Source organism: Phlebotomus argentipes, unplaced genomic scaffold (genome assembly GCF_947086385.1).
Source record: "Phlebotomus argentipes unplaced genomic scaffold, Phlebotomus argentipes genome assembly contig_15, whole genome shotgun sequence".
Taxonomy (NCBI): Eukaryota; Metazoa; Arthropoda; class Insecta; order Diptera; family Psychodidae; genus Phlebotomus; species Phlebotomus argentipes.
The window spans coordinates 13,828,391-13,851,141 of record NW_026776181.1 but is presented as its reverse complement, the minus strand read 5'-3'; the positions used below and the strand labels follow the sequence as shown (position 1 = coordinate 13,851,141).

The following is a 22,751-nucleotide window of genomic DNA, read 5'->3' as shown; positions in this document are numbered from 1 at the left end:
CCTCCTGAAGAAGGGCCACCAAAAGGCTATAATTTCACTATCCTGACTGGCTGTTTTTGCCTCCTTCTCTTTGGAGCCTAATAGTAAAATAGGAGGAGGAGAATCTTGAGTGGGTAAAAAAATTGGTAAAAGACCCACAGCGTTGATGCGGTTTCATGTTTCGAGAATTCCACAAGCTAAAATATGTTCATAATGCAGAGACATACTGCAAGGATCTTCTCTTTCGTCATCTTGGCTGCACATTTCGGTTGGTAGAGTGTGAAATTTTAACAAGGTCGCATATTTCATCGGGACATAATTAATTAGTTTGCATGGTTGTGAGCAAACGGCGAGTCACCATAGCAATTCACCACACAACTGCGATTCCCTGCGCTTTGACTCAAGGAAATTCGGTACATTACTTTTCGATGTGAAATAATAGGCAGCAAAACTGTCCTTTTTTGCAGTCACTCAGCAGATTTTTCCTCTCGCACAAGAGTCCATAGAAATGTGATGAGGCGCGTTCTGGTGTGATGATTTGATGGTGAATGTGACTTCATAAATTACGGAAACACTCACAATTCATCCTTCGCAACCCTTCTCGTCGTATTTCCCCCGCGATAGCATCCAAATTACCATTTAAATCACATTCAGGGAGATAAATACTCAAAGGAGCGACTGGTTTAATCTATCGCGCGAGGGGAAGTGTGCTCAAATCGGGAATAGCATTGAAGGAGAATTACAGAAGGGGTTACAGCGTAAACTCCTCCGTAACAGTATTAAGATATTGTCAATGTGGAAATGTTAGAAAAGGGGGTGCAGAATTATTGAGCCTCAGGGGCTGTGAAATCAACTTGTTCCGCCAAATAAATCAATGCTAAACACCCCTTTTTCACACAGAAATCTCCTCTGACTCTTCAAGGCACCGCGCACTTGTTTATTTCACAGTTTTCACAGTCGCAGGAATGAGCTGAAGGACCTCCGGATATTTCATCTACAAATCAACCCACTCTGCCCATCAGCCAGAGTTTCTCAGTTTGGTGGTCTGGAGGAGCCTTCTGGGACGCGCACTATTTTGAAGTTCATGGAGATCTTGAGGCATAATGGAGTGTTTTTTTTTTGTGGTGTGGCAATCAAAGATGATGGCCAAAAACCACCCGTTGTGCCGATATTTCATCGAAAAATTTATTCAAACAGAACCTTTTGACGAAAATTAATTTGCTCGATTATCCTCTGTATTGATGGATGTGCGCAATGTTCGGCCAAATTGCTGGGAATTGAATTCCTCGTGGCGAGAGTAAGAGTCATCAGGTGGTGGTTTTGTGCCATGTCTCGGGCATTATTAATGCAATATTTGTTTTTCATCCGCCAGTATTAACAATATTGAGTTTTATATTCAACAATAGGTGAAAAATGTGCGCTCACGAGTGGTTCAAGAGACTTTTTTGGGCTGACACAAAAGGAGAGGCTCTCTCAACTCTTCGCCCAGTGTTTTGTATACAAAATATTATACATCTCTCTGGATGCTGCATGATGAATGATGGTGTGAAGAGTGGCGTCTCGAGGTGCTCCTCTTCCTCTCGCAGCTTCCACATTGTTGGGAATGTTGATTTGAGTACACAATGGCTGTGCGGTGGAAAAAGTGAGGGACGATCGTAAATATAAAAATCAATTTTCAGCCGCAGAGTCATTGGGTGGAATTGTACACTCATGGGAAGAAATTGAAATTGACAAATCGCCTCCGTGATTAAGTTCTTAACAAGAATTAATATTTCCCTCCGTTGTGAAATATTACTCGCATTTGACCACCAGCAGTAGCTTGCTGGTCGTCTTCATGGTGGTTATGTGTGAAAAAGTTTTCAGTTCTGAAAATGTACTCGGATTAATGAGAGATTAGAGCAGTTGGATACGAATATTTATCAAGTCGGCCCTCCTCATTCTCTCTCTATCGCCCAGACCGTTTATTTGTTCATCGTTATGAACAGCCTCCCTGCCCTGCTCCCCATCCCGGCAAGTGACCCAGGACGCTGCCCGGCTCTGCCCGGTGGTCAGTGCTGCTGAAATTAAAGTGTCAAATGTGAATTTACAGAACAAATAAAGTGAGAGGAGTTAAGAGACACAAATCATCGCGGCTCTTATCTCCACTCATGGGCTCTTGTACATTTCGCTGGAGTGCCCGAGAGACGCCCTTTTCGCGTGTGCCAATCTACCTCTAATTACTCACGCGTGTGCTCCATGTGACACCTGCCGCGGTGAATTCGAAAATTGTAACATTAAAATTGATGAAAACAATCCACAAGCAGAGTTTTTTTTCCACCTCTCAACCCTTTGCTGGGCAATTAAATTCCATCACTTTTAATTTATTGCTGGTGTTACTTTCGGGTTGTTTTTGCTTTATTTCCCCCCCACCGAAAGAGAAGGAGGAGGAGGGCAGTAAGAAACTTTTCTCCCGTGTGATATGTCTATGTGGAGCAGTGCTGGTGGCGTGAAGGGCAAAGTGGATGGGAAGAAGCACAACGGCGCTGAAGAAATTGAGTGATTGTGAGGTCAACGGTTCAAGGGGGAGAGACAAGAACCCACTATTGTAGACTAATTTTTTAATGACACACCATCACACTGATTACCTACCCGGAATACGGGAATGAGAGAAGAATAATTGTCTTCTCTTGAGTGAGCTTCAAGTGTGATTGGTTTAAGTGCATTCTTTGGAGTCAAATGAATTGCATTGTTCTGTCATTGATAACGTCAATTTGTGATGGTGAAGTCGCTGAGCCAATAGACTGTGAGTTAATCGATTAATGGTCCGACAGTCGCATTGTTTTCGGTCGCAAAACTTTCTGAGAATAAAAAATCACCTCAATTAGCCTCCAGTGTGCCTCGATGTCTTCTGGTGAATTTTACCAGGCGAGTGATTAAAGACAAAGGGTCTGGAGAGTAGCCACAATCACTTTTTGCAATTCACTCTGGTGCTCAGTCGTTTTTTCGCGTGTGTTGCAATTTCCCATCTAAAATCTTGCGCGCTCTCTCCCCATTTCTGGACACCTCCAGCACGGCCAATTCACACGGAACAGTGCCTCAAGGAGGTGTTCTCTTCCTCCTCTCTTGCGTACAATTCTCATACGAGGGCTGACCGACACTGAAGACATTTGCGATTGACAAGAGTGTCTAATTATCAATAATTGCCACCTTTATGCGTTTTTTGCAATATCTCTTTAAGTAACAAAACTCACACTTTAGCGACAGTTTTTACCCGCTCACAGGCGGAATCATTAGAGTCGATTAAAGGAGAGAGCAAATGACCTCACCTCACCCAACTGGGAAGCCATAAATTAAATCATATCGAAGGCATACACTGTAATTTTTATGTGACATTCTTTTTTTTTCTTCAAACTCTCTTTCGAATTCGCATGGTGCTTTGCGAAGCTGAAAATCTCTAAGCCCCTCACCTTGAACTGATTGAGTTTGTAAAAGAGGAAAATGATGGCAAAATTGTCACACTTCTTGCCAATGAGATTGTCAGTGCGAGAGAGCTCAAGTTTGCGTTGAGTTGGTCTTGAAGTGATGCGTTGAATAATTGGAAGGTGTCCATATCAGCATTGCTATTCAAATCATTAATGCAGAAATCCTCCTCGATGCCTTGTACTTCATGACGCTTGACAGGTATAATTAGACGTGTTGGAGTTGCTGCGCAAAAACTCACCTGATCTCAGGGGTTCTCACAAGAAGGGAGGCGCTGTGGGGGCAATTAGGGTCTCAGCCTGGATAGTGCAAAATCTTCATCGGATCGTGTGAGTGAGATGTCATCGAGAAATTGAGATATGATGGTGTGTTTTTATATCGATTCGCCATGCTCATTACACAACACTGAGAATTAGTTCTACCGACACTGGGTCTCTCCTTTGGGCCGTTCGGGGGCACACAAATATCCATGGCTCTCAAGTCAAGTGGAAAGTCATAGAGTTTCCAAATCATTAATCATTTTGTAATTAATGTCTTCTTCGAATAGCAGCTTCATTCATCTAGCATTCTTGTCTGTTGACTTCTTATCCCCGATAGAGGATCTGATGCCTTTTTTTCTGACCGCGATTCTGTCTCGACTTTGGGACATCATGCGGGGCCGCAGTTAATTTTTGTTGAAATTCTGCAATTTATTTAATCACTCCGCTAAAAGTTTCTCGCCTTTTTGCCCATCAACGTGCGGAAATGATGAGGCCAAGGAGAGACAACGCATCCACAGAAGGCAATCGTCTGTGGCTGTGTGCATCGCGAGAACGGGTGATATATTTCGGAAATATGCAAATTATTTTGGCGATATTTGTCGCCCAGGCGGTGGGCCAGGTGAGAGAGCATCTCGCATATTTTATACACACATAGGATATTCATCCTTTAATACCACACACAGGCGCTGGAGTCACACTCTTGCATGTGGCCTCCAGTGTTCTCAGGCATCAGCAGGAAAAGAAATATGAGATGCTGAGGGTGAGCGAGGAGAAGAGTGTCGCTTGGGCAGGGAAAAAAGAGTTTCGAGGCAGAGTGTAAAAATTTGCTCGAGCCACACAAAGTCCATATATCATTGGTGACTCCCTGCTGATTTTGTTGTATGAGCTTAAAGAGTCAAAACGACATATTTTCAACAAAGTGTCTCTCCTGACTTCTCTCACTTTTTTTTTCATCTTCTCTCCTCCACCTTGTGTATATATATTTTCTTTTCACTGGAAGAAAATGACAAACAAACAAACAATATCCTCAAGTCAAACAAATCACAATTTATTCCTCAACGAGCCAGTGTGACTTTTTTCTCACTGTGCCTCAGAGGTCTTGAATAGGGCTGGAGGAAACTGAGAAAGTGCCCTCACAATTGGCTTAGATGGTCATGCATTTTGTGTGATTTTCACCAAACACCTCGCTGTGCCGTAATCCACAGGATTCTAGGCAAAAGTGTGGCCACAGGACCATGACACTTTCCCAAAAGTGATCCTGAGAACAGACTGACACAAAAGCCAGAGGATTGTGTGGCATTTTATAGGCGACGAAGTGTGAAAACACATCTTTTCTCATGGGGTGCAATCGAAAATTGACAGATATTGCAGCTAATCGTGTTACTTTAATCTTAATCTCAAGTAATCCTCTTGAGCGATTCATGATTGTCGATTGACAGAAAAATAGCAACACAATTTTGAAAGCATTTGCATTTTGAGATATTTTAACTGAAGATTAGGGAATGTTTCCGTTTTGGAGCACTTCTCTTGGGCAACTTGAGAATCACGGGAATGTCGTGAGCCTTGGCGATTTGAGACTCTATCGGTCAATTGGATTTGTATCGAAGTGAATGTCTCAGATGGTTTTTGTGATGCTGAGACGCTATGTTAACACGTAGAGGATGAAAAATCCACGAAAGTCTTTATTGTTGACCCCCTCCTGGATCTGAAGAAGTGGTTGGAGGTGATAAAAGAGTCCCATTGGCATGTCACGGAATTGCGTTTTCTAGCCACAGTGAGAGACACTGTAAAGCAATATAAAGCAGCAAAAAAGGCAGGAGATCCTCATGGTTGTTGCGTCTGTATAACAAGGTATTTATAGCGTTTGACTCATAAATACAACTGGAATTTTTTAATACAATCGTTAATTTATTGACGATCGACAAGCGTATTTATGCTCGCACAATAAAACCAATAACCCGTTTCTTTTATAAGTCAATTTACACACAGGCGCATTCACCTACCAAAATGAGGAGAAATAATAAAAGTGAGCAATAACGATATGCATGGGTATATGGTGATCCGTGGATGCAGAGAGACCATAAGATATGCCATGATTTCCATCCAACAGCAATCGCCGATTAATCATTGACGATTGCGGCTGTTGAAATATTGTGAGGCAACCTATAAATTGAATTCAATCACAATTTAGAGGTGATCTTTTCGACAAATTCTCCACTCTTCACACCATTGAGGATCATTTAACAAACACGAAAGATCTCTCGTGGTGGGCAATTAATGGACAATAATTGGAGAATTGCGTGTGATCGTTCATGAGGAAAATTGAAAGAGAAGAGATGCGGATAATATTCAATACGACGTGCGTTGATGAGGAACAAAAATGTCGGGAGAGAATTCCACTTTTTTTTTCTCTTAATCGCTGCTCTTGCAAAATAATATTGTGAAATAGATAATTCAATTCCCACATACGTTTAATCGATTTGTATGCAGTTTCATGAGCGTCACTAAAGCTCGCGGGATAATTGATTGCCAAAATGTGGCCGATGTACATATATATTCGATTGATGGATTGTTTTTGAGTTGACTATTCATCACTACATATCATTTCTCGCGCCGATGACAATCATGACTAGAGATTATACTCAAACATTTAGTGCTGACTGTCACGAAGGCTCAGCTTCGTGGATTGTATGGTAAAAAGCACGGGAAAGTGAAGAAACTGATAGAACTGAATCATCTGACAAAGTTGAGCCAAAAGAATTTCGGTTTTCGTCCAACGCAGAGTTGAAGCGAAAAAAAAACAGCCGAGGATCGAGTCAGCGAGTGGAGAGGGAAAAATGATATAAAAGACATTAAATTACTAAGACACATTGTCCGAGATGTAATTTATGTGGCTGTAAAATTTGAGGAATTTCATAATCATAGCTGCATTTTTTCACGCTAACACATCTCTTCGGCCTCAAGAGAGATCAATCGGACGAGCGAGTGATAAAGGAGAACAACGTGGAGATATCTTTTAAATATTTTATTGATTATACTTTTCTCTATTTATATATAGTAATATTAATTATAATTTACATCCCACAGTTAATTGTATTTCAAGTACTATATAGGCAATTTATTTCACTATTTACACATTTATCATTCCATAATACAATTTTTTTTTTCACTATAAATTGTTTCTTTTCTCTCTTGCGCGACACTTGTTTGTTATGTTATTTCATATATACGATAATTTCACATTGACAAACCGTGTCTAATTTTATCTGTCATTGCGCGCTCAACTGCGTGGCTGTGAATGAAGTACAAAAAAGGTCCAATTATGAGTTCAACATTGAACAAAAAATTGGAGTTCTATTAAACAATTTGAATTTGAACTAACAACAGAGAAATGGAGTAAAAAAGAGAGACACATATTAATTGACCTCCTTAAATGTGAATATTCTTAATATCTTTTTTTTATCCACTCATAACCTGTCAATTGGAGCAAAATGTTATATCGTTTCGCGTCACATTCATATGGATATATTAGTAATCAGTATAGTGATCCAATGTGGCAAAAAACAACGTACTTCTCTCAAAGACAATTTGTCATAATTTAATATTTACAAAATATTAAATTACCATTTAGTTTTATTTTCAACTATTTATACACAGGGAAAAGAAACACGTATTGCCATAACTCTCAAATTGTTTTGCTACACGATTATCCACAATATAAATTAAAAGATACATTTTATCTCTGCAATCTTTTCTCTTTCACTTCTGCTTTTTATCTCATTTTTTTTATACATTAAACATACGTAATACTGATGCTCTAGATTTCATTAAGTTTCTTCTTTTCCTTGTTTTAGTATGAGTATAGATACTATTAGCTAATTTATTAACAGTTTACTTTCCATGTCACTTGATAAATAAATTTTGAAAAATTCCTTCACTTTTCCTACGTCATCTCAAACCATAACATTAATGGTTATGAAGCCGTTTCTTTGCTCATGTATTCACGGATGTCACACAATATATTTTTTATTTTTTTTCGAGGGAATTCTAAGGGGATGATTTCAAGTGCATCCTGCGAATGCAATGAATTTTGCTTATCAGTAAAATTCACTCCCATAAGTGGATCGCGCGGGCTGGGGAGTCACATATTACAATGAGATTTTCGTTACGCTGAAATTACCCTTCTATGTACAGTGAGAAATACACCTACAAAAATAAATTACAGTTCGCTATTGAATATTCACAGGAAAGATGATATATAATGTTTGTCTTTGGGAACTTGTGAGCGCGTGTTCAGTAGCCCCTGAGCCGGGCCTCTGGTGGGCGCCGCTAATTGGGTGGGCTGCGCGCGGCGGGCGGATGGTGGGGTGGCACCTGGTAGGGGCTGAAGCGTGAGAAATGCTTTGCGCGAATGTCGGGCGACGGGGAGCCCGAGCTGGAGGGCGTGGAGACGGAGGGTGGCGGGGTTCGCGAGGCCGCCGCGGCGGAACTGAGAAAGCCGGCCGAGAGCTGCGGCGGCCACTGACCCTGCCACAGCCCCAGATTCAGGGCCCCGAGTCCGGGACGCTGGTATACCTGTGGCAGCAGGAGCTCCGTGTACGGCGATCGGCCCCAGATCTGCAACTGCTGGCGCGCCTTCTCCAGCAGCGCCGCTCCGTCAGCGTCCTGCGGGAACTGCGGCAGCAGGGGCTCCGGAAACAGTCTCAGCGGGGTCCGGAGGTGCTGCTCCAGCAGCAGAGCGTCCATGGGATCCCTGGCAGAAAGAGAGAGAGAGAGAGAGAGAGCGGTCAGTATGGGAAGAGTGTGAGTCAGAGAAATCTTAACATCTCGTGTCTACACGTCTGTGGAGATTCCTATCGGTGGGGCAATTATTTAATTTTGCACTTCACACCCATCGTCATTTCCTTCCCCACACAGCCAAGGGAATTGGCTGGGCGCACAAGAGCGTTGAAAAATCTGAGAGCTGCGCCTCTCCTCTCGCGAGACAGATGGATGGATGGGTGTCTCACACCTCTGGTCAGCGGAGACGAGAGGACTGTGCACAAGTATGAAACGGTGGAATGTGCAAATTGGCCACAATTTTGTGAAGATTGGATTTTTATCTCACCCATACAACACTGCGGAGTTCCATCGCGAAACTCCTCGGATGCACGCAAGTTTGAGATGAACAAATTAAATTTCACCGAAAGCCGCCTTGCAACCCTGAGCCATTAACACTAGACCGAGCGGTGCTGCCCAAGCAGAAAGAGCGCAGCTCAATTGCTGGCAGACGAAGTGTTAAAATAGATCGTCCTACCAGGGATTCTTTCGGAGAGTCATTCATTAAAATAATTTGCACACCCTCAGGCCCCGGCATCCACCTCGGCCGTGTATCTATGATGCAGATATGCTGATGGATTCCACCATCGAGGTGAAACAGGGAGTGATCTGGCGGGTAATTAATTAAAGTGAAAAATTGCATATAAAAATATGATTTTTGCCATTTTCTCTCACACACGGCGCGCATCTAAATGACCCACTGGCTTGTCTGATGTGCATTTAGGTGGTGAGTAAAAACCGTCAAAACAGAAATGGTGAGAGAAGGAATTAATAACTTGTGCAATTATTTATTAATTTTTACACCTCTTAAATCACTTTTTTCCCTGGGTAAATGGCAATTATCTCAGCGCATATTCGCCTTGCAAAACCCCCACAAGAGACCCGCGTTCGGATGGGATTAAAGGAGCGACGCATTGAGCGACACTGATGCATCCCTGAGTGCGGCTCTTGGCATCAAAGTGGTGCCGCCCTGTAATTTGTACTGCCGATGATATGAGCTGCAGGGCTCCAGCACTCTACCTCCGGGGCTCACCAGTCTCGCGAGACTCTCTCAGCTTCTTCTGAGCCATGCCAAAGAGATGATTTTTGCTCTCTTCTCACACGCTACAAATTGAGCCCCAATTATAATTGCTATCATCATCATTGTGGCCGAGAAGCGAAGACGCGTTCAGAGATTTATTTAATATCTATTCACCTTTTTTGCGTATTACACCCGTGAGGGATTTTATCGCGATATACCTCACCAGGTTGTAAAGTGGCAGGCCATGCAGACAGTGACTGAGGAAGTCCCAGGCATGACCGCTCATCACGGGGAAAATTCCTGCTCTAGACTTTGTGGCGATTTTTTGGGCTGTTCCTCCTCACCCAGCAAATTACGCTTCTCACCTCACGATGGGCTCGATTTGCGCTCTTCTTTCACCGCATGCGTAATGGATGCTCCAGAGGAGCGGAGGATTAAATTTCGAGGCATTAAAGTTTAGGCATTTTGCCCAATTTTAATCAAAACTCTCAAATGCCGGATTGGATGTCATATAAATTCCATGAGATCTGAGCTGTTCGCAGCTCCAACGCCCAGTCGCACAATGCGTTCGTGAGCCATCAGAGTGAGGGAAAAGCGAAAAGCAACGAGATGGCAATGGTTGTGTTAGTCGGCCTGGGACAATTTGCATTATCGTGTGAAAATATTATAATCACGGCAGTTTGAGGCAACTTCATTGAGATAATTACTCTTGAATAAATGCGGAAAGTGTTGGCAGGTGTTGATAGTCGTCGTTGCGGTGGCAGCAAATTAGCTCTCCTCGACGCCAATATTTCCGGCATTTTGCGGAGAAATTATCTCAGTTGCATCGTGGCGATAATTTCTTCGGCGGCACAATTTTGCTCACCTCCAGAACACGATCTCGCAAATTTACGCCTCGCTCCCTTAATTAGCCACTTTCGTCATTGTCTTGGCATAATTTTTCGCGCTGCTAATGTAAATGCTTATCTCACCTCAGAGGTGTACGCACACGGGCGAGCGTGTGAGAAATGGCATGGGCTGCGCCCGCAGGGGCGCGGCAGGATGAGTGGATCCGTGTGATCGCGTCACTCATTCATAGCGCGCGGACCCGGTGAGTGTCTTAAGTGCATCATCAGCATCAGTCGCCCAATTTGGAGCTGAGAACTTGGAAATTTGATGTTGTACCGAGACTCTGTGGTCTCCACACATTATGGGGAGCACAAGAACTGCCGCCGAGTGGAGGAAAAAGGTGCTCAATGATTGTGTTAAAGATGAAGAACACAGTGGAATCGACATAATTTGAAATTGCGCGCGGCTCCGTGGCCAAATTACAGACCTCACCACTCATATATTCGCCTGCGTGCGCGAACATCGCGTCCGCAGCTAATATGCAATGCCCCGTGAACGGTGTGGAGAGAGACAGGGCATCGAAATGACCAAGTATGGTGCGTGCCCTCCAACCACACTTGCCCAGTCACCAGACCGCTGAGCACTTGGGGGACAGGTCAGAGGCAGGATCCCCAATTCCTCGCCGATCGATTTTCACCGGTCAATTAAGACGCGAGAAATCACGCCCGAGGGCAAAATTATTAAGAAATCAAGTCTCATGCTTTCCGCAATGCTCAATTCATCTTCCCTCGACAACTCCGCAGGACGAGGGCATTAACGGCCGCCTGACCAATTAGGGGCCAGGAAGTTTCATGCATAAATGATAATAGGAAGCAATTACAGGCGATTCAAAGTGTTAGCAAAACTCCAATTGCCCGATCGTCTCTGAGAATAAAGCTCTTCATACAATGTTGCGCTGCGATTACGCCAATTACTCAAAAACATGGAGAATCGAGTGAAGCTCTCAGTCCATATCGATTGGCAGAAAAACCAAAAAAAAAAAAATACATCATATTGTCATAAACAGCGTCAACGCTGGTATTCTGTGTCCCGTGCTTCAAGTCGTAAGTTTCACAAGTTTACAACTTGACAGCTTGGAATGGCTTTAGCCAGGCCAAAAAGAGAGGAGGAAACCTTGACGCATCTCCTTTAAAAACAAAGCTGTTGGAAGGTAAAGCGCCTCGTGAAAGTTTTCAAATGTAATTTTCAGGTTCAGTAGAATGACAAGAAAATTTGAACGCGCAAAAAGTAACAAAGTTGAAAGTTTTACTGCCAATGATACTTTCATTTTTATTACACTCATACTTCGCCCCGTTCATCTGTGTCTCTCTGCTCCTCTCGCTACAAGTGTGAAAATTGAGGAAAAGCCAGTGGGCGGAGTTTGTTGGTTTTTCACGCTATTTTCTCCCCCCAGACGCGAAATATAATTCATATGTGATGCTCAGTGGAGAAATCCTTGTGCAAATTTTGTCACTTTGCCGCGATGAAGACAAGGAGTTGCGCATGCCTCCAGACAACTCACCCACTCTCCGGCGGTCTCTTTCGCGTCATGTCGGTTGATTTTGTGTTGAATGAGGCAAAATTAATTGGCAGACAATTTCCCACTTTGTGCGATAATTTCAATTTTAAGCATCACACATAAGGAAATCAGGCGGAAAATAAAGAAATCTTCACGCTCACAGATCCGTTTACCGAGTACACAGCATCAACGGAGTCATTTGCGGTTGGAGTCATAAAGCGCCCTGCTACTGGTCTGCCTCCGGTCCAGACACAGTAGCACACCATATTCTTGGCTCACCAGCCACCATCGGCAGTGCTCATGCGCCAAACCATTGATAGCAAGAAGGGAGAAAATCTCCTCTATGGTAAATAGTAAATAAAATATCTTTTGGGCGACGCGAGAGAGATTTTGAGATTCACGCTTTCGAGGCGCAGCAGCTCGAAGAGTCAATATGTGTGGCGCAAGAGAGGCCGAATAAAAGGAGGTCTATGATGAAAGAGGAAAGAGATTAAATTGTCTCGATGAGATCTTGAGAAATGATGGCACACAATGATAAATTAGCTTAATACATTTTAACGTGCAATTAACTGTAAAGCAATATTCTCACATGAGGAAGAGACTTTAAGAGTTTCATCTTAACTCTTAAATTTCCACACTCCGCTGAGACATTTATATTGAATTTTAATTAACACACCCATTACAATTCTCACAATTTTCAGCGAATCCCCATTGTTCGGGTGAGGTCTCCACCACTGGATTACTTTAAAGTGCCACGGCACTCGCGATAAATGCATATAAAAGGCGAATTGCATGTGATAACCATAAAAATGGAGACATATTCATGTGCGGCTTTAGTGCCTCTCCGTTTACAACCCCGCGTCTCGTGGACCACTTCTTGCGACCTCTCTTCAACACACTGTGGCCCATCAGGAGTGTTGCTGGGCTCACAAGTTGCTATAATTAATACTTTCTAAGGCCGATAATCGTGCGAGCTTTTCGGCCCCAATCAAAGGTGAGGAGTTTCTTTTTCAAGAAAGAGAATTGGAAGTGAGAGGCGGTGCCGTGAATTCCTGCAATATTTTGAGGACAAATTAGCGGGTTGGTGGATGGTGTGAGAAAGCAATTAGAAATCCCGAAATTTTCGATAAAAGGTAATTAAGTTAACACTCATCGTATCATAAATCATTTTGAGCACGTCGACAAAATTACATGTTTTACGGATCAGTGGAAGTGGATATAGCATTATGGGTAGCATTAAAGCGCGCGGGAGAGATCTCTTGTGCGCGCCCGAAAAAAGAGTGATCGCGCCGTGGTCAGAAACACGGGCAGAACATGAGAGGATGCTGTGGCCACAGAGGGAATCTCGAAGAATGCGATGGAGGTAAAAAAACAAATATAGTGTTTTGTGGAAGGCCAGATTCAGTGAAACGATATACAACGATAAACACCACAAAACACATCAGATAAAAACTATTAGACCGGCATTTTGGGCGGAGGAACTTCACACATGGATGTACTGATTGAGCGCGCCAAAGAGGAGAGGTAGAAAATAAGAGAGCAGAAAGATGAGAATCTCTGGTCTCACCTGTCGAAATCCGTAAGTCTAGACGAGTCCCTGAATCCTTTCGCAAATGGATTCGAGTCGATCTTCAATTTGGTTATTAGTTGATTCTGGTAGGCGGTCACGGCGGTGAACACCGTCTCTGGGAACACGTACGTCTTGTGCTCAACCTCCTGCAGCTCCTTGGGCGAGACGGGAATGTTCTGGCCAGGACCGAGGCGCACCAGGTGTATCCGCGGCTGATATCGGTGCATGGAGTTCAAGACAATCTGCAAACAGACCAGAGAAATGTATTGATTAGCCACTCGCCATGCCATTAAAACATCATGCTCTTATTAAGAAATTATGGTGATCTAAAAATGATTAGCAATTTTCTGCAATTATAACTGTTTAACAATCATTACTTTTGAGATTTAGTGTGGGAAGTGGAACATCAATTTTATCGATAAATTTATAATTGCGATTGTTCGCGCGGTGGCAAATATTCTACACTGCCGGAGAAATAATTTATTGATAACATTGGCAATTATTTTGAATGGTTAATGACAGCGTTTCGAAGGTGCTTCCGCCATGAGCAATTAAGACACTTTTGGACTTATGATGTCTCAATAAATGTCCCCTTATTTTGCGGTCTTTTCGTCAAACCACAGAGAGTTTTACTTGAATTCCAAATTTATGTCCGAAAATGTGTCACACTTCCCTTGCAAAAACAGCCAAAAGAACTTATCGCAAGAGAGATAACTTTAATCAGGAAACGGCGATTATTCTGCGTTTATTTCGCCATTAAGTGAATACATCTGCCATTAAAATCACTATAAATTTCACTTCAACTTTTTGCCCATGTGCGTTTAACATCCAGTGACTCCATCACTTTCATGGGGACACATTGCAAATTATTTCTCTATAAAACGCGACTGCTTTTTTTTCTCTAGATTTTGCCCAGAGAGACGAGAAAGTGCTTGAAGGAGAACAACACTTTAATGACATAATAAATTTACAAGTGAATTCAGTGAAATATTATATTGAAATATACATTAGATTTGGTGTGAAATTTACACAAGCGCGACTATGAGAGATAAAATCACACGTGGAGGAGAATATTAAATTCCAATATCTCTCGAGACTATGTATAAATCTCCAAATGAAAATATTGTGTTTAGTAGAAGCTTACGATGAAAAAAAAAATTGAATGGCACTATAAATAGGACGCAGTGGAATAAGACCGGTTGGACATTTTTCTTCTCACTATGCGATCACTTCTCTCACATATTAAGGTGTAATATAGCTTTTCAATTTTACGAGTGACAATTTTTCTCGAGATAGTAGCAAGAGATGATCGAGAGGCACGAAGGGTGGGCACGGAGACAAATTCCAATAAAGGTAAATCTATAAGTTTTGAATATCACTTGACTTTTCTCAATGGGGAGTCACAATTCTTTAGCACCTCAGCATCCAACGGAGGTGCAATACAGTCTGCAATGGACAAAGAGTGTGGCTGGGGGAGAAACCCTTTGATAAATTACGCAATAAAAAATACAATATTAAAGTCAAATGTGTTGGGCTTTTGAAATTAAAGAGGGTAAAGAGTTGGTCTTCACTCGTCGTCGTGTGAAATAATATTTATAAGCCACTGGACGACGTGGGAGTCCAACCGGCTTGAATTTTATAACTCTCTGGTGTATATGTAGTGTATATAAAAATTACTCTCCGCGCGGTTTCTTCCTCTTGAACATGGGAACTCCATCTTTTGCCATCTCGCGCTGGCAGCGAAGAAGTGCGGCCGGAGATGCTCATGTAATGCCATAAGATGGCATGAAAGGCTTAAAACTGACGCCGGGCAGTATATATCCGCCAATTAGGTGTTAATGACAACAAAAACTATCCCACCACTGATTTTTATAGTCATCATCATTATCACAGAAGGCATACCAGCAAAATAAATAATTCCCCTCACGATTCGCGCGTTAAAAAACGTACATTCGAGACGTGATGAAGTCAGTGGTGCTAGCGACACGTCAATTAAGACACCTTCTCCCTCTCATGACAACTTCTTTTCCAAAGACAATTTCACTACCATTTCATATCCACATCTCGCAGTGCATGCCTTCCAGTGCTTCGCCAGTTGCAGAGCACATAGAGAGAGAGAGAGAGAGGTGACTAAATATTTCAACTCCTCCTCAGCCAATATTAATTTGGATTTTATCTCCGCCAACAGCGATTCGTGCCAATATTTTAGCTGGAATGGTAGCCGTTGCACTAATGCCGCAGCCGTCATACCACCAAGTTATAAATGCATTTTACTCTTCGCACAATGGCAGAGAATATTTCTTCCTATTTTTCACTCACTTGCATCTCTCATAGGGGATAAATGTTAGTGAATTTTTGAGAAAATTATCATCCACACCACTTCCATTGTGCAGGTTTTCAGGAGAAAAATAAGGACATGCAGAGAAAATATGCCCACTTTCGAAAATGAAACAAAACCGAGCAAGATTGCAATTGTTTGAAAATTCGAGGAAAATGTCTCTCGTGGGGGGGAAAACGAGAGATTTTATTCAAAATTGTCTGTGTGTTGGAGAGTGTGAGAAATTTTCCCACTGAAGTATTATTAGTGAATTTGCAGTATTATGTTTTGAGTTAGGCGTAAAATGTTGATAGGGGAGAGCGGGGCTACTGTGGATTGCTCTCTGAAGTGTGTTTTCTTCAAATAGCAATTGCAGCCAAGTTCTCCCATTTCATAAATATCAATTACTAACCTTTGCTAACTTTTGTTGTGTAGAATATTGCAAAGGCTAGAATTGAGCAAAAGATATTGATTAATTCACGCCATGTTTTCAATGTTTAGCAATTCAGGAAATGTCTCTCAAAAGATTTAGTAAAAATTTGTCTCTAGGATTTCTGTCGTGGAAATTTGGGACAATTAAGTGGTTCTGCCTTTCAGACTGAGGTTAATAATCTCGCTTTCTTAGATGCCTGACTCACCTGTCCATTCTTGTCCATCTCATTGTTGGTCAGCTTGACCTTCTCGAACGACACCACTTGCTTGCGGAGTGCTTCGGCGCTTATGGGGCTGTCGGGATGCGCGTAGAGCCGCGGCGGTGGCGGCGGATCAGCCTTGCCGGCCACCAACCACGACGATCTGTGATATGCATAGCGATATCGTCGGCAGTCCACGGCTATGATGTCCAGCAGCACAGCGTACCTGTCGGCGGGTTGGGCCTGGCGCAGCGGCCCACTGAACGACACCCTCAGCGTGGGAAACATCCGCCTGCAATTGTAAGATATGTGTTTCAATTAGACATCAATCTCAAACGGAGAGACCCTCCAGCTCGTCTCTCTCTCTGGAGTGTGTGTGTGTGAGTTGAGGCAATAAAGGGGAAAACTGGGTCAATTTTCCCGAAAATAAGACTCCCCTGTCACTCTCGGAACTATGACATAATCACATTAAGGTGAAATGTGTAACTTCCAAATTAGGCATAGAGCCCAGGGCCCCACCGAGAGCTCTCGCAATGCTTTTTAGGTCTCCGCGCTTTTATTTCTTTTCCCCGACCGAGAATTATATATGGGGAACGCGAGGGAAAATAGAGAGGTTCGGACTCTTGATCGCGATAACACGCAATAAAAATGGCGGCAGGAAATAACTGTCAACTCAATTCATCAAAAGGCGGTTTTTTTCTCTCTCTCGCCGCGTTAATTCGAAAACCTGTGGACGTACATTTTTCAAAAAATGGTCTAGCGATGAAATATTTCATATGTATAAGCCCACACTCGCCCTCTCTTTCCCTCATGCTCGCGTCTCAACCTCACATAATTTCGTGGCTCTCGAGGTGGCTTCTAGTGGGCGTTGGTTCTCATTTTCTCTACCTATCTCGACTGCCATGGTCAAAACAGCTTTTTTTTTCTTTGACTGAGCACAGAGAGTCGCACAGAACGAAAATAATTTGATATATTCCTCCTTTCTCGCGCTGCCTCTAAGAAGCTTATTGACTACCGTATAAGCTGTACGAGGGTGGAAATTGCCGCCGATGTGAGCAATTGGAGTCACGTGAATTTCATACTAAGGTGTAGAGTTGCGAATTTCAACGCAGGAATATCACAAAACTAAATCTCTCATGTTAATTACATCATATACCATGGAATTATTTACGAGCGGACTTTTGATGTGTCCCAAAAGCCATGGGAGAAAGGTACCAAGGCGTGGAGAGTGAGAGAAGGGAAAAAGAATGAGACAAAGCTACAAATTACAAAAGTGTATAAAGTACCACTTGACATGAAATTAAATGGGAGTTTGCTGATATTTTGACATTTACACGATGTCCTCCGGCTTCCAGTGTGGCAACAATATATTTCATGACTCCAAGTCAGAAATTCCCAAAATGTCAGTCAATATTCAGCGTGTATTCAATCATTTGGTGGTCACAGATATTAGAAGACGTTGATTTCTCTGGCGATAGGACAATGTGATCATGTTACTACATCGTAAAAGAGGTCTTTACGAAAGCAACAAAATAAAATCTCCCCCGACAAATGGTGTACAACATCATAAAATGCAAATCATGTGAATTTTATAAACATGCGTTATATGACAAAAGTTAAATAGTTTGCGCTGTGTAAAGGAAATAATATGCTCACGGATCTTCTGCTTGTGGTAAAATTCGAGAGAGAAGAAGTGAAAACAAAGCCCAATTTAATGAAGTAACGATAGGAATTCAATGTGCTTAAATATGCGTGCTGGAGTTGAAAGGCATCAGAGCAAGAGCGGCGATATATATTCAAAAAATGCCGCGCGGAAATGTATTAAACAGGGCGGAATTTTTATTTGCTGAACCCCGGCAAGAGCATGCCTTTGGATGATGTGTATTTATGGTGGAATCCGAGTCAGGAGAGTAGAGAATTATAATACTAGCAAGTCATTTTGTTCTCTGCGATTAACTACTTGGCCGCATAATTAATGTAATGTTCACCGAAGAAAATAATGTTGGATATGAATTTTTATTATAAAACGTGTGTATGAAATAGTACAACAGTCATTTCCTCCATTTAATATACATACAAAACCTTATCTGACCATCGTACCAAAGTTGCGAACATGTTCGGTTCTTTTCATTAAAACTCTTTTACTTCCACGGCTATTCTCTTTGCTTATGTTCTCGGCCACAACTCATCGCACTTTCTTAATGTGCTGAGAACAGGGTGTTTTTGCCTTTTCAACAAACTCCACCGCATATTTTAATTTCTTTTTAGACTAATTGTACTTTATTGTCTCCTTTCCACATTGCATTTTACATGATTTTATACATCATTTGGCAACGCAATGTTGAGCATGATTTTCAATAGGCTCGCGGACAAATAAATCAATCACTTGTTATCACGTTGGATTTTCTCACTTCTCAGCCACTCATGAGATAATAAATTGACTCCATGCCCGAAGTCTTTCCCTCTATTTCGGTATTCTGAAGGTTTTGTGCTTAATAATGAATTATGGGCTATTACTGTGAGAGTGCATATATTGTATTGGACACAGTGGTAAAGTTGGTTGGCGGGCGAGGAAGGAATGCGAGTTTATTAGAACAAAACATTAATCATCTTACTTGAGGACATTTATGGCGAAAGCATTGGAGTATGGTGTAATCGAAAAATTTTATGATTCCAACTTGAGATAAGAATCATACCAATTTTTATGCTGATGCACATAAAATAGAATGGAAGCCGGAAAGTGCTGAAATTGAATTCGAAATAAGTCTTCTCGCCGCTGTTTTTTTTTCGTTTTAAATGCTCTCCTCTCAAGATCAACCGCACGGCAAAGCCAGTGAAAACTTATTAATATTTATACACCACTTTTCACTTTGTATTACATGCTTTTGTGTAGTGTTGAAAAATAATTGTGTACGATATGAAGTGAAAATTTTACTTAATGGCGGTAGACAGAAAAAAAAGTGGCTAATAGTGATTGCGATAACACAGCACAGTGACGATTAGCGCCAGAACTGTACAAATCATTTCGTGAAATCTCCTTGGCTGATAGATTTTATGCTTCTCCTCGAGCCATGCTCAACCTTCAACCTGGTCGCGGTGGGAGGGCCTGAGGAATGATGATGATGGGCTGTGTTCGCGTGTCAAAGAATAAATACACTGCATTGCAATGTGTACACATATTTGACGGTTTATTTAAACTATTCGCGGTATGAAAATGATTCGATTATTGGGCTCCACCTCCTCCTTCGCGAAAACCCCTTCGTGACTGCTCAGGAGGGTTGATTGTGATGGATGAAATTAACGTGTCACAGATTCCAATACGCACAAAACCCACCCGATTGATCTGAGGGCATGGAATTTATGTTTGGCGGTGGAATTGACTGTCAAGGAGCCACGAATGACATCGCGAACGTTTCATTAGTATGCACGGAGCTTTCCTAAATCACCGCGACAAGTCATCACGCTATTTTGCCGGGTCAATGGCGTGCCACCCCATGGAGTGACGGCACTTTTAACCAACCACCCTCCGCAATCCATCTTCGTTGGCAAGTAATGAGGTGTGATTTTTTCCACGAGCCCCACTCGATTGTGTTTATCACGTAGCGCCCGTGTCAGTGCTTCCTTGATTTACATATGGCCGCACAGCTTAGGAACCCAGGGTGGTGTCCAAAATCAGTCAGTCACTGACACCAACTATCAACGCGTTGTAAATAGAATGAAAATGAATTGCAACAATTGCCACGGACATCATTCGCTGAGGTTTTTTCCTCCGCATCATCGATCCGAAAATCCACACGCAGCAATTCGTGGTCTGGGAATTTCCCAAAAGTCCTAAATCCAAGAGAGTTGCAGATAATTGTATGGGAATATCCATTACATCGCAATTAGCCGTGTTGATACACCTTTTCCATGTGATGATTAGAGAAGGAAGACAGAGTCAGCAAACTCCGGTTGTCATATGCATAATAAATTTGCGCTATTCATGCTGAGCACCCATAATTCCGTTAATAGACTTTATGCTTGATAATTTTGGTGGCGGCGTTCGGGGTCCAAATAGAGGGTATTAATATCATCAAGAGGCATAGTAGTGGCATGATTGGACAAAAAAAACTAGATATTTTGACATATTTATGGACTTTTTCTCCCCATTTCCTTCTTCCCGAGTCAATGGACATTATGTTTTATATCCTGGCGTATTAATGTAATTTTTTTTTCCCTGGGCGCAGATGACATATGTGACGCCGCACTATATGTATGATACTCTCATCTCCACAAACACCCACCCTCAATCCGCCAGGTGGTTTGCAATTAATTGAAGTGAATGAGGATCAGGAGGTAAGTTTATCAAAGCTGAATGTGGAGAGTGAGAGCGATTGCCAGCACCGCACCTCATTCGGCTGTGTGATGATAATTTATACAATCGTTAACCCTTGACAGATTACACAAAACCTCATCCTCATTCTCGCACTTACCACCCACTGACGCAATACGTCATTCATTTGTCATGCTGGAAGGTGCCATGGTGTAAAGATACAGGGGCCCAGGCGAACTCATGGGTACTTTCGGGTCGTGGTGATTGAGTTGAGAACCCCATTTAATACATTTCACTCCCGCATCCCATGCTGTTTTACACCATATCGCACCCCCTACATTACAATGATTTCATCTGCCCTATCAGATTTTATTATGTCAGGCGGTACAAGGAGACAGCAATCCCATTCGCATAGCTTCACAAGAAGATGTCTATTCCATACTCGAATTCATTTCCAACATATTTCCCTGGCATTCCACCCTAACCCAATACCCGGGACAACCTGGTCGCCTGGCAATTGTAGGTAGTCGCACCCCCTTTCCGATTATGTGAGACGCACGCGTTGAATTGTCGAAATTAACAGAATGAGGTTGCCATTGTGTGACATTAATACGCAACTGTCGCCCTTATTCCTCACTCACTCACTCTCTCTCTCTTGAGCACTTTGTTTCCGTGAGATGTTATTAGATTTACCCCCGTGTGATGGGCATGGCGTTGCTGATTGTGATATGGCAAACTTACAGACACTCTCTACTGGTAAATTGATTAGTGTTTTGTGATGGTTTTGGCGTTCGGCGTCGCTGACAAGAATGGGGAAGACAATATGAGCAAACTGACTGACATCTTGGCTTCTAATATTTTTCACACTGATTTTACCACATAATTTTATTCTCTCTCTCTTCTTGTGTTTGCCGTTTTTTTTTTACCCCGGCCCAGACTGACATTTAACTGACAGTTCACACAATTTTTTCTGTCGGCTGCCACAGAAGCCAAAGTGTGGATCTGCATTATTCACAGCAAACGATGGGCTCGCATCAAATATTCATCAAAAGGAGGGTGGGTGGTAGGTATAATGTTTCGGGATAATTGGCTTTTGTTATTCTCGACATTTTATATTAAACACCAGGGCGGAAAAAAAAATGTGACAGAAAATTTTTACAATTATTTACTTATTTAGTCGCGCTGTCGCATTGGCAAGTCCGCCCTGAGCGCCGCAACATTATTGCATTTTCAATTAACTTCTGCATGCAGTATTTACGTATCAGTGTCAATATTATCTTAATTTCTCTAGTTGATTTTTAATTGAATTTCCTCCATCTGACACGACAACCGGTAGTCGAGCGATGGGTTAATTAGGATTTCAGCCACCGCAGGCCCATCATATTAGAGATGATGGGTTTTCGTGACAAAATGTGCAAATCATTTCCACTATTATGTTAAATAAACGAGTGAATGAGTTTGAGAGACAGAGTGAAAGAGACTTGAAATGGCGACGAGGAAAAAATAGAGGCCAGAGATGCCTTGTGTGGGGGCAATTCGTCTATTAAGCATTTAATACCTTCCCGAAAAGAGAAAAACTATCCCAGCTTAGTATGCGGTGTGCGGCGTTAAGTGGAAGAAAAGGTGAAAAGAAGTGGATGAATTTCTACGAGTCATGTCACAATCACTTGTCACAATATTTAAGGTACTGGTGGATGAGACCTTTGTTTCAACTGCTGTTGGTTTTTACTTTTTCCACCTCTATAATTATGGCTTGGGCTGTCTAATTAAATTGCTCATTTTTTTGTGGCCTTTTCCAAAGGAATTATTCATCTTCAGTCTTTTCGGGGCAATTTGTTAAAATAAACAGCAGGAATTGTAGTGTGACACGGCGTTAAGTGAATCGAACCATTGCCATATGCTATTCGATGGCCAATTTTTCCGCAAAACACTAAATGATTAAGTGAAAGTCTCTATTTAGGCATTTCAGAGCCACTAGGTCGGCTTGACCTAAATTC

The 22,751-nt window shown here is 42.3% G+C and overlaps 1 protein-coding gene across 1 annotated transcript in view; it reads right to left on the bottom strand.

Moving 5' to 3' along the window:
* Positions 1-6,714: 6,714 nt before the first annotated feature.
* Positions 6,715-22,751, bottom strand: part of LOC132262478 (T-box protein H15) — a 30,764-nt gene continuing 14,727 nt past the window's right edge. Inside the window, exons 5-8 of the mRNA XM_059761752.1 lie at positions 16,449-16,734; positions 16,223-16,258; positions 13,491-13,735; positions 6,715-8,451 (exon numbers count right to left, since the gene is read on the bottom strand). Coding sequence (XP_059617735.1) covers positions 8,028-8,451; positions 13,491-13,735; positions 16,223-16,258; positions 16,449-16,734 — 991 coding nt within the window. The 3' untranslated portion in view covers positions 6,715-8,027. The remainder of the gene's footprint in view (positions 8,452-13,490; positions 13,736-16,222; positions 16,259-16,448; positions 16,735-22,751) is intronic.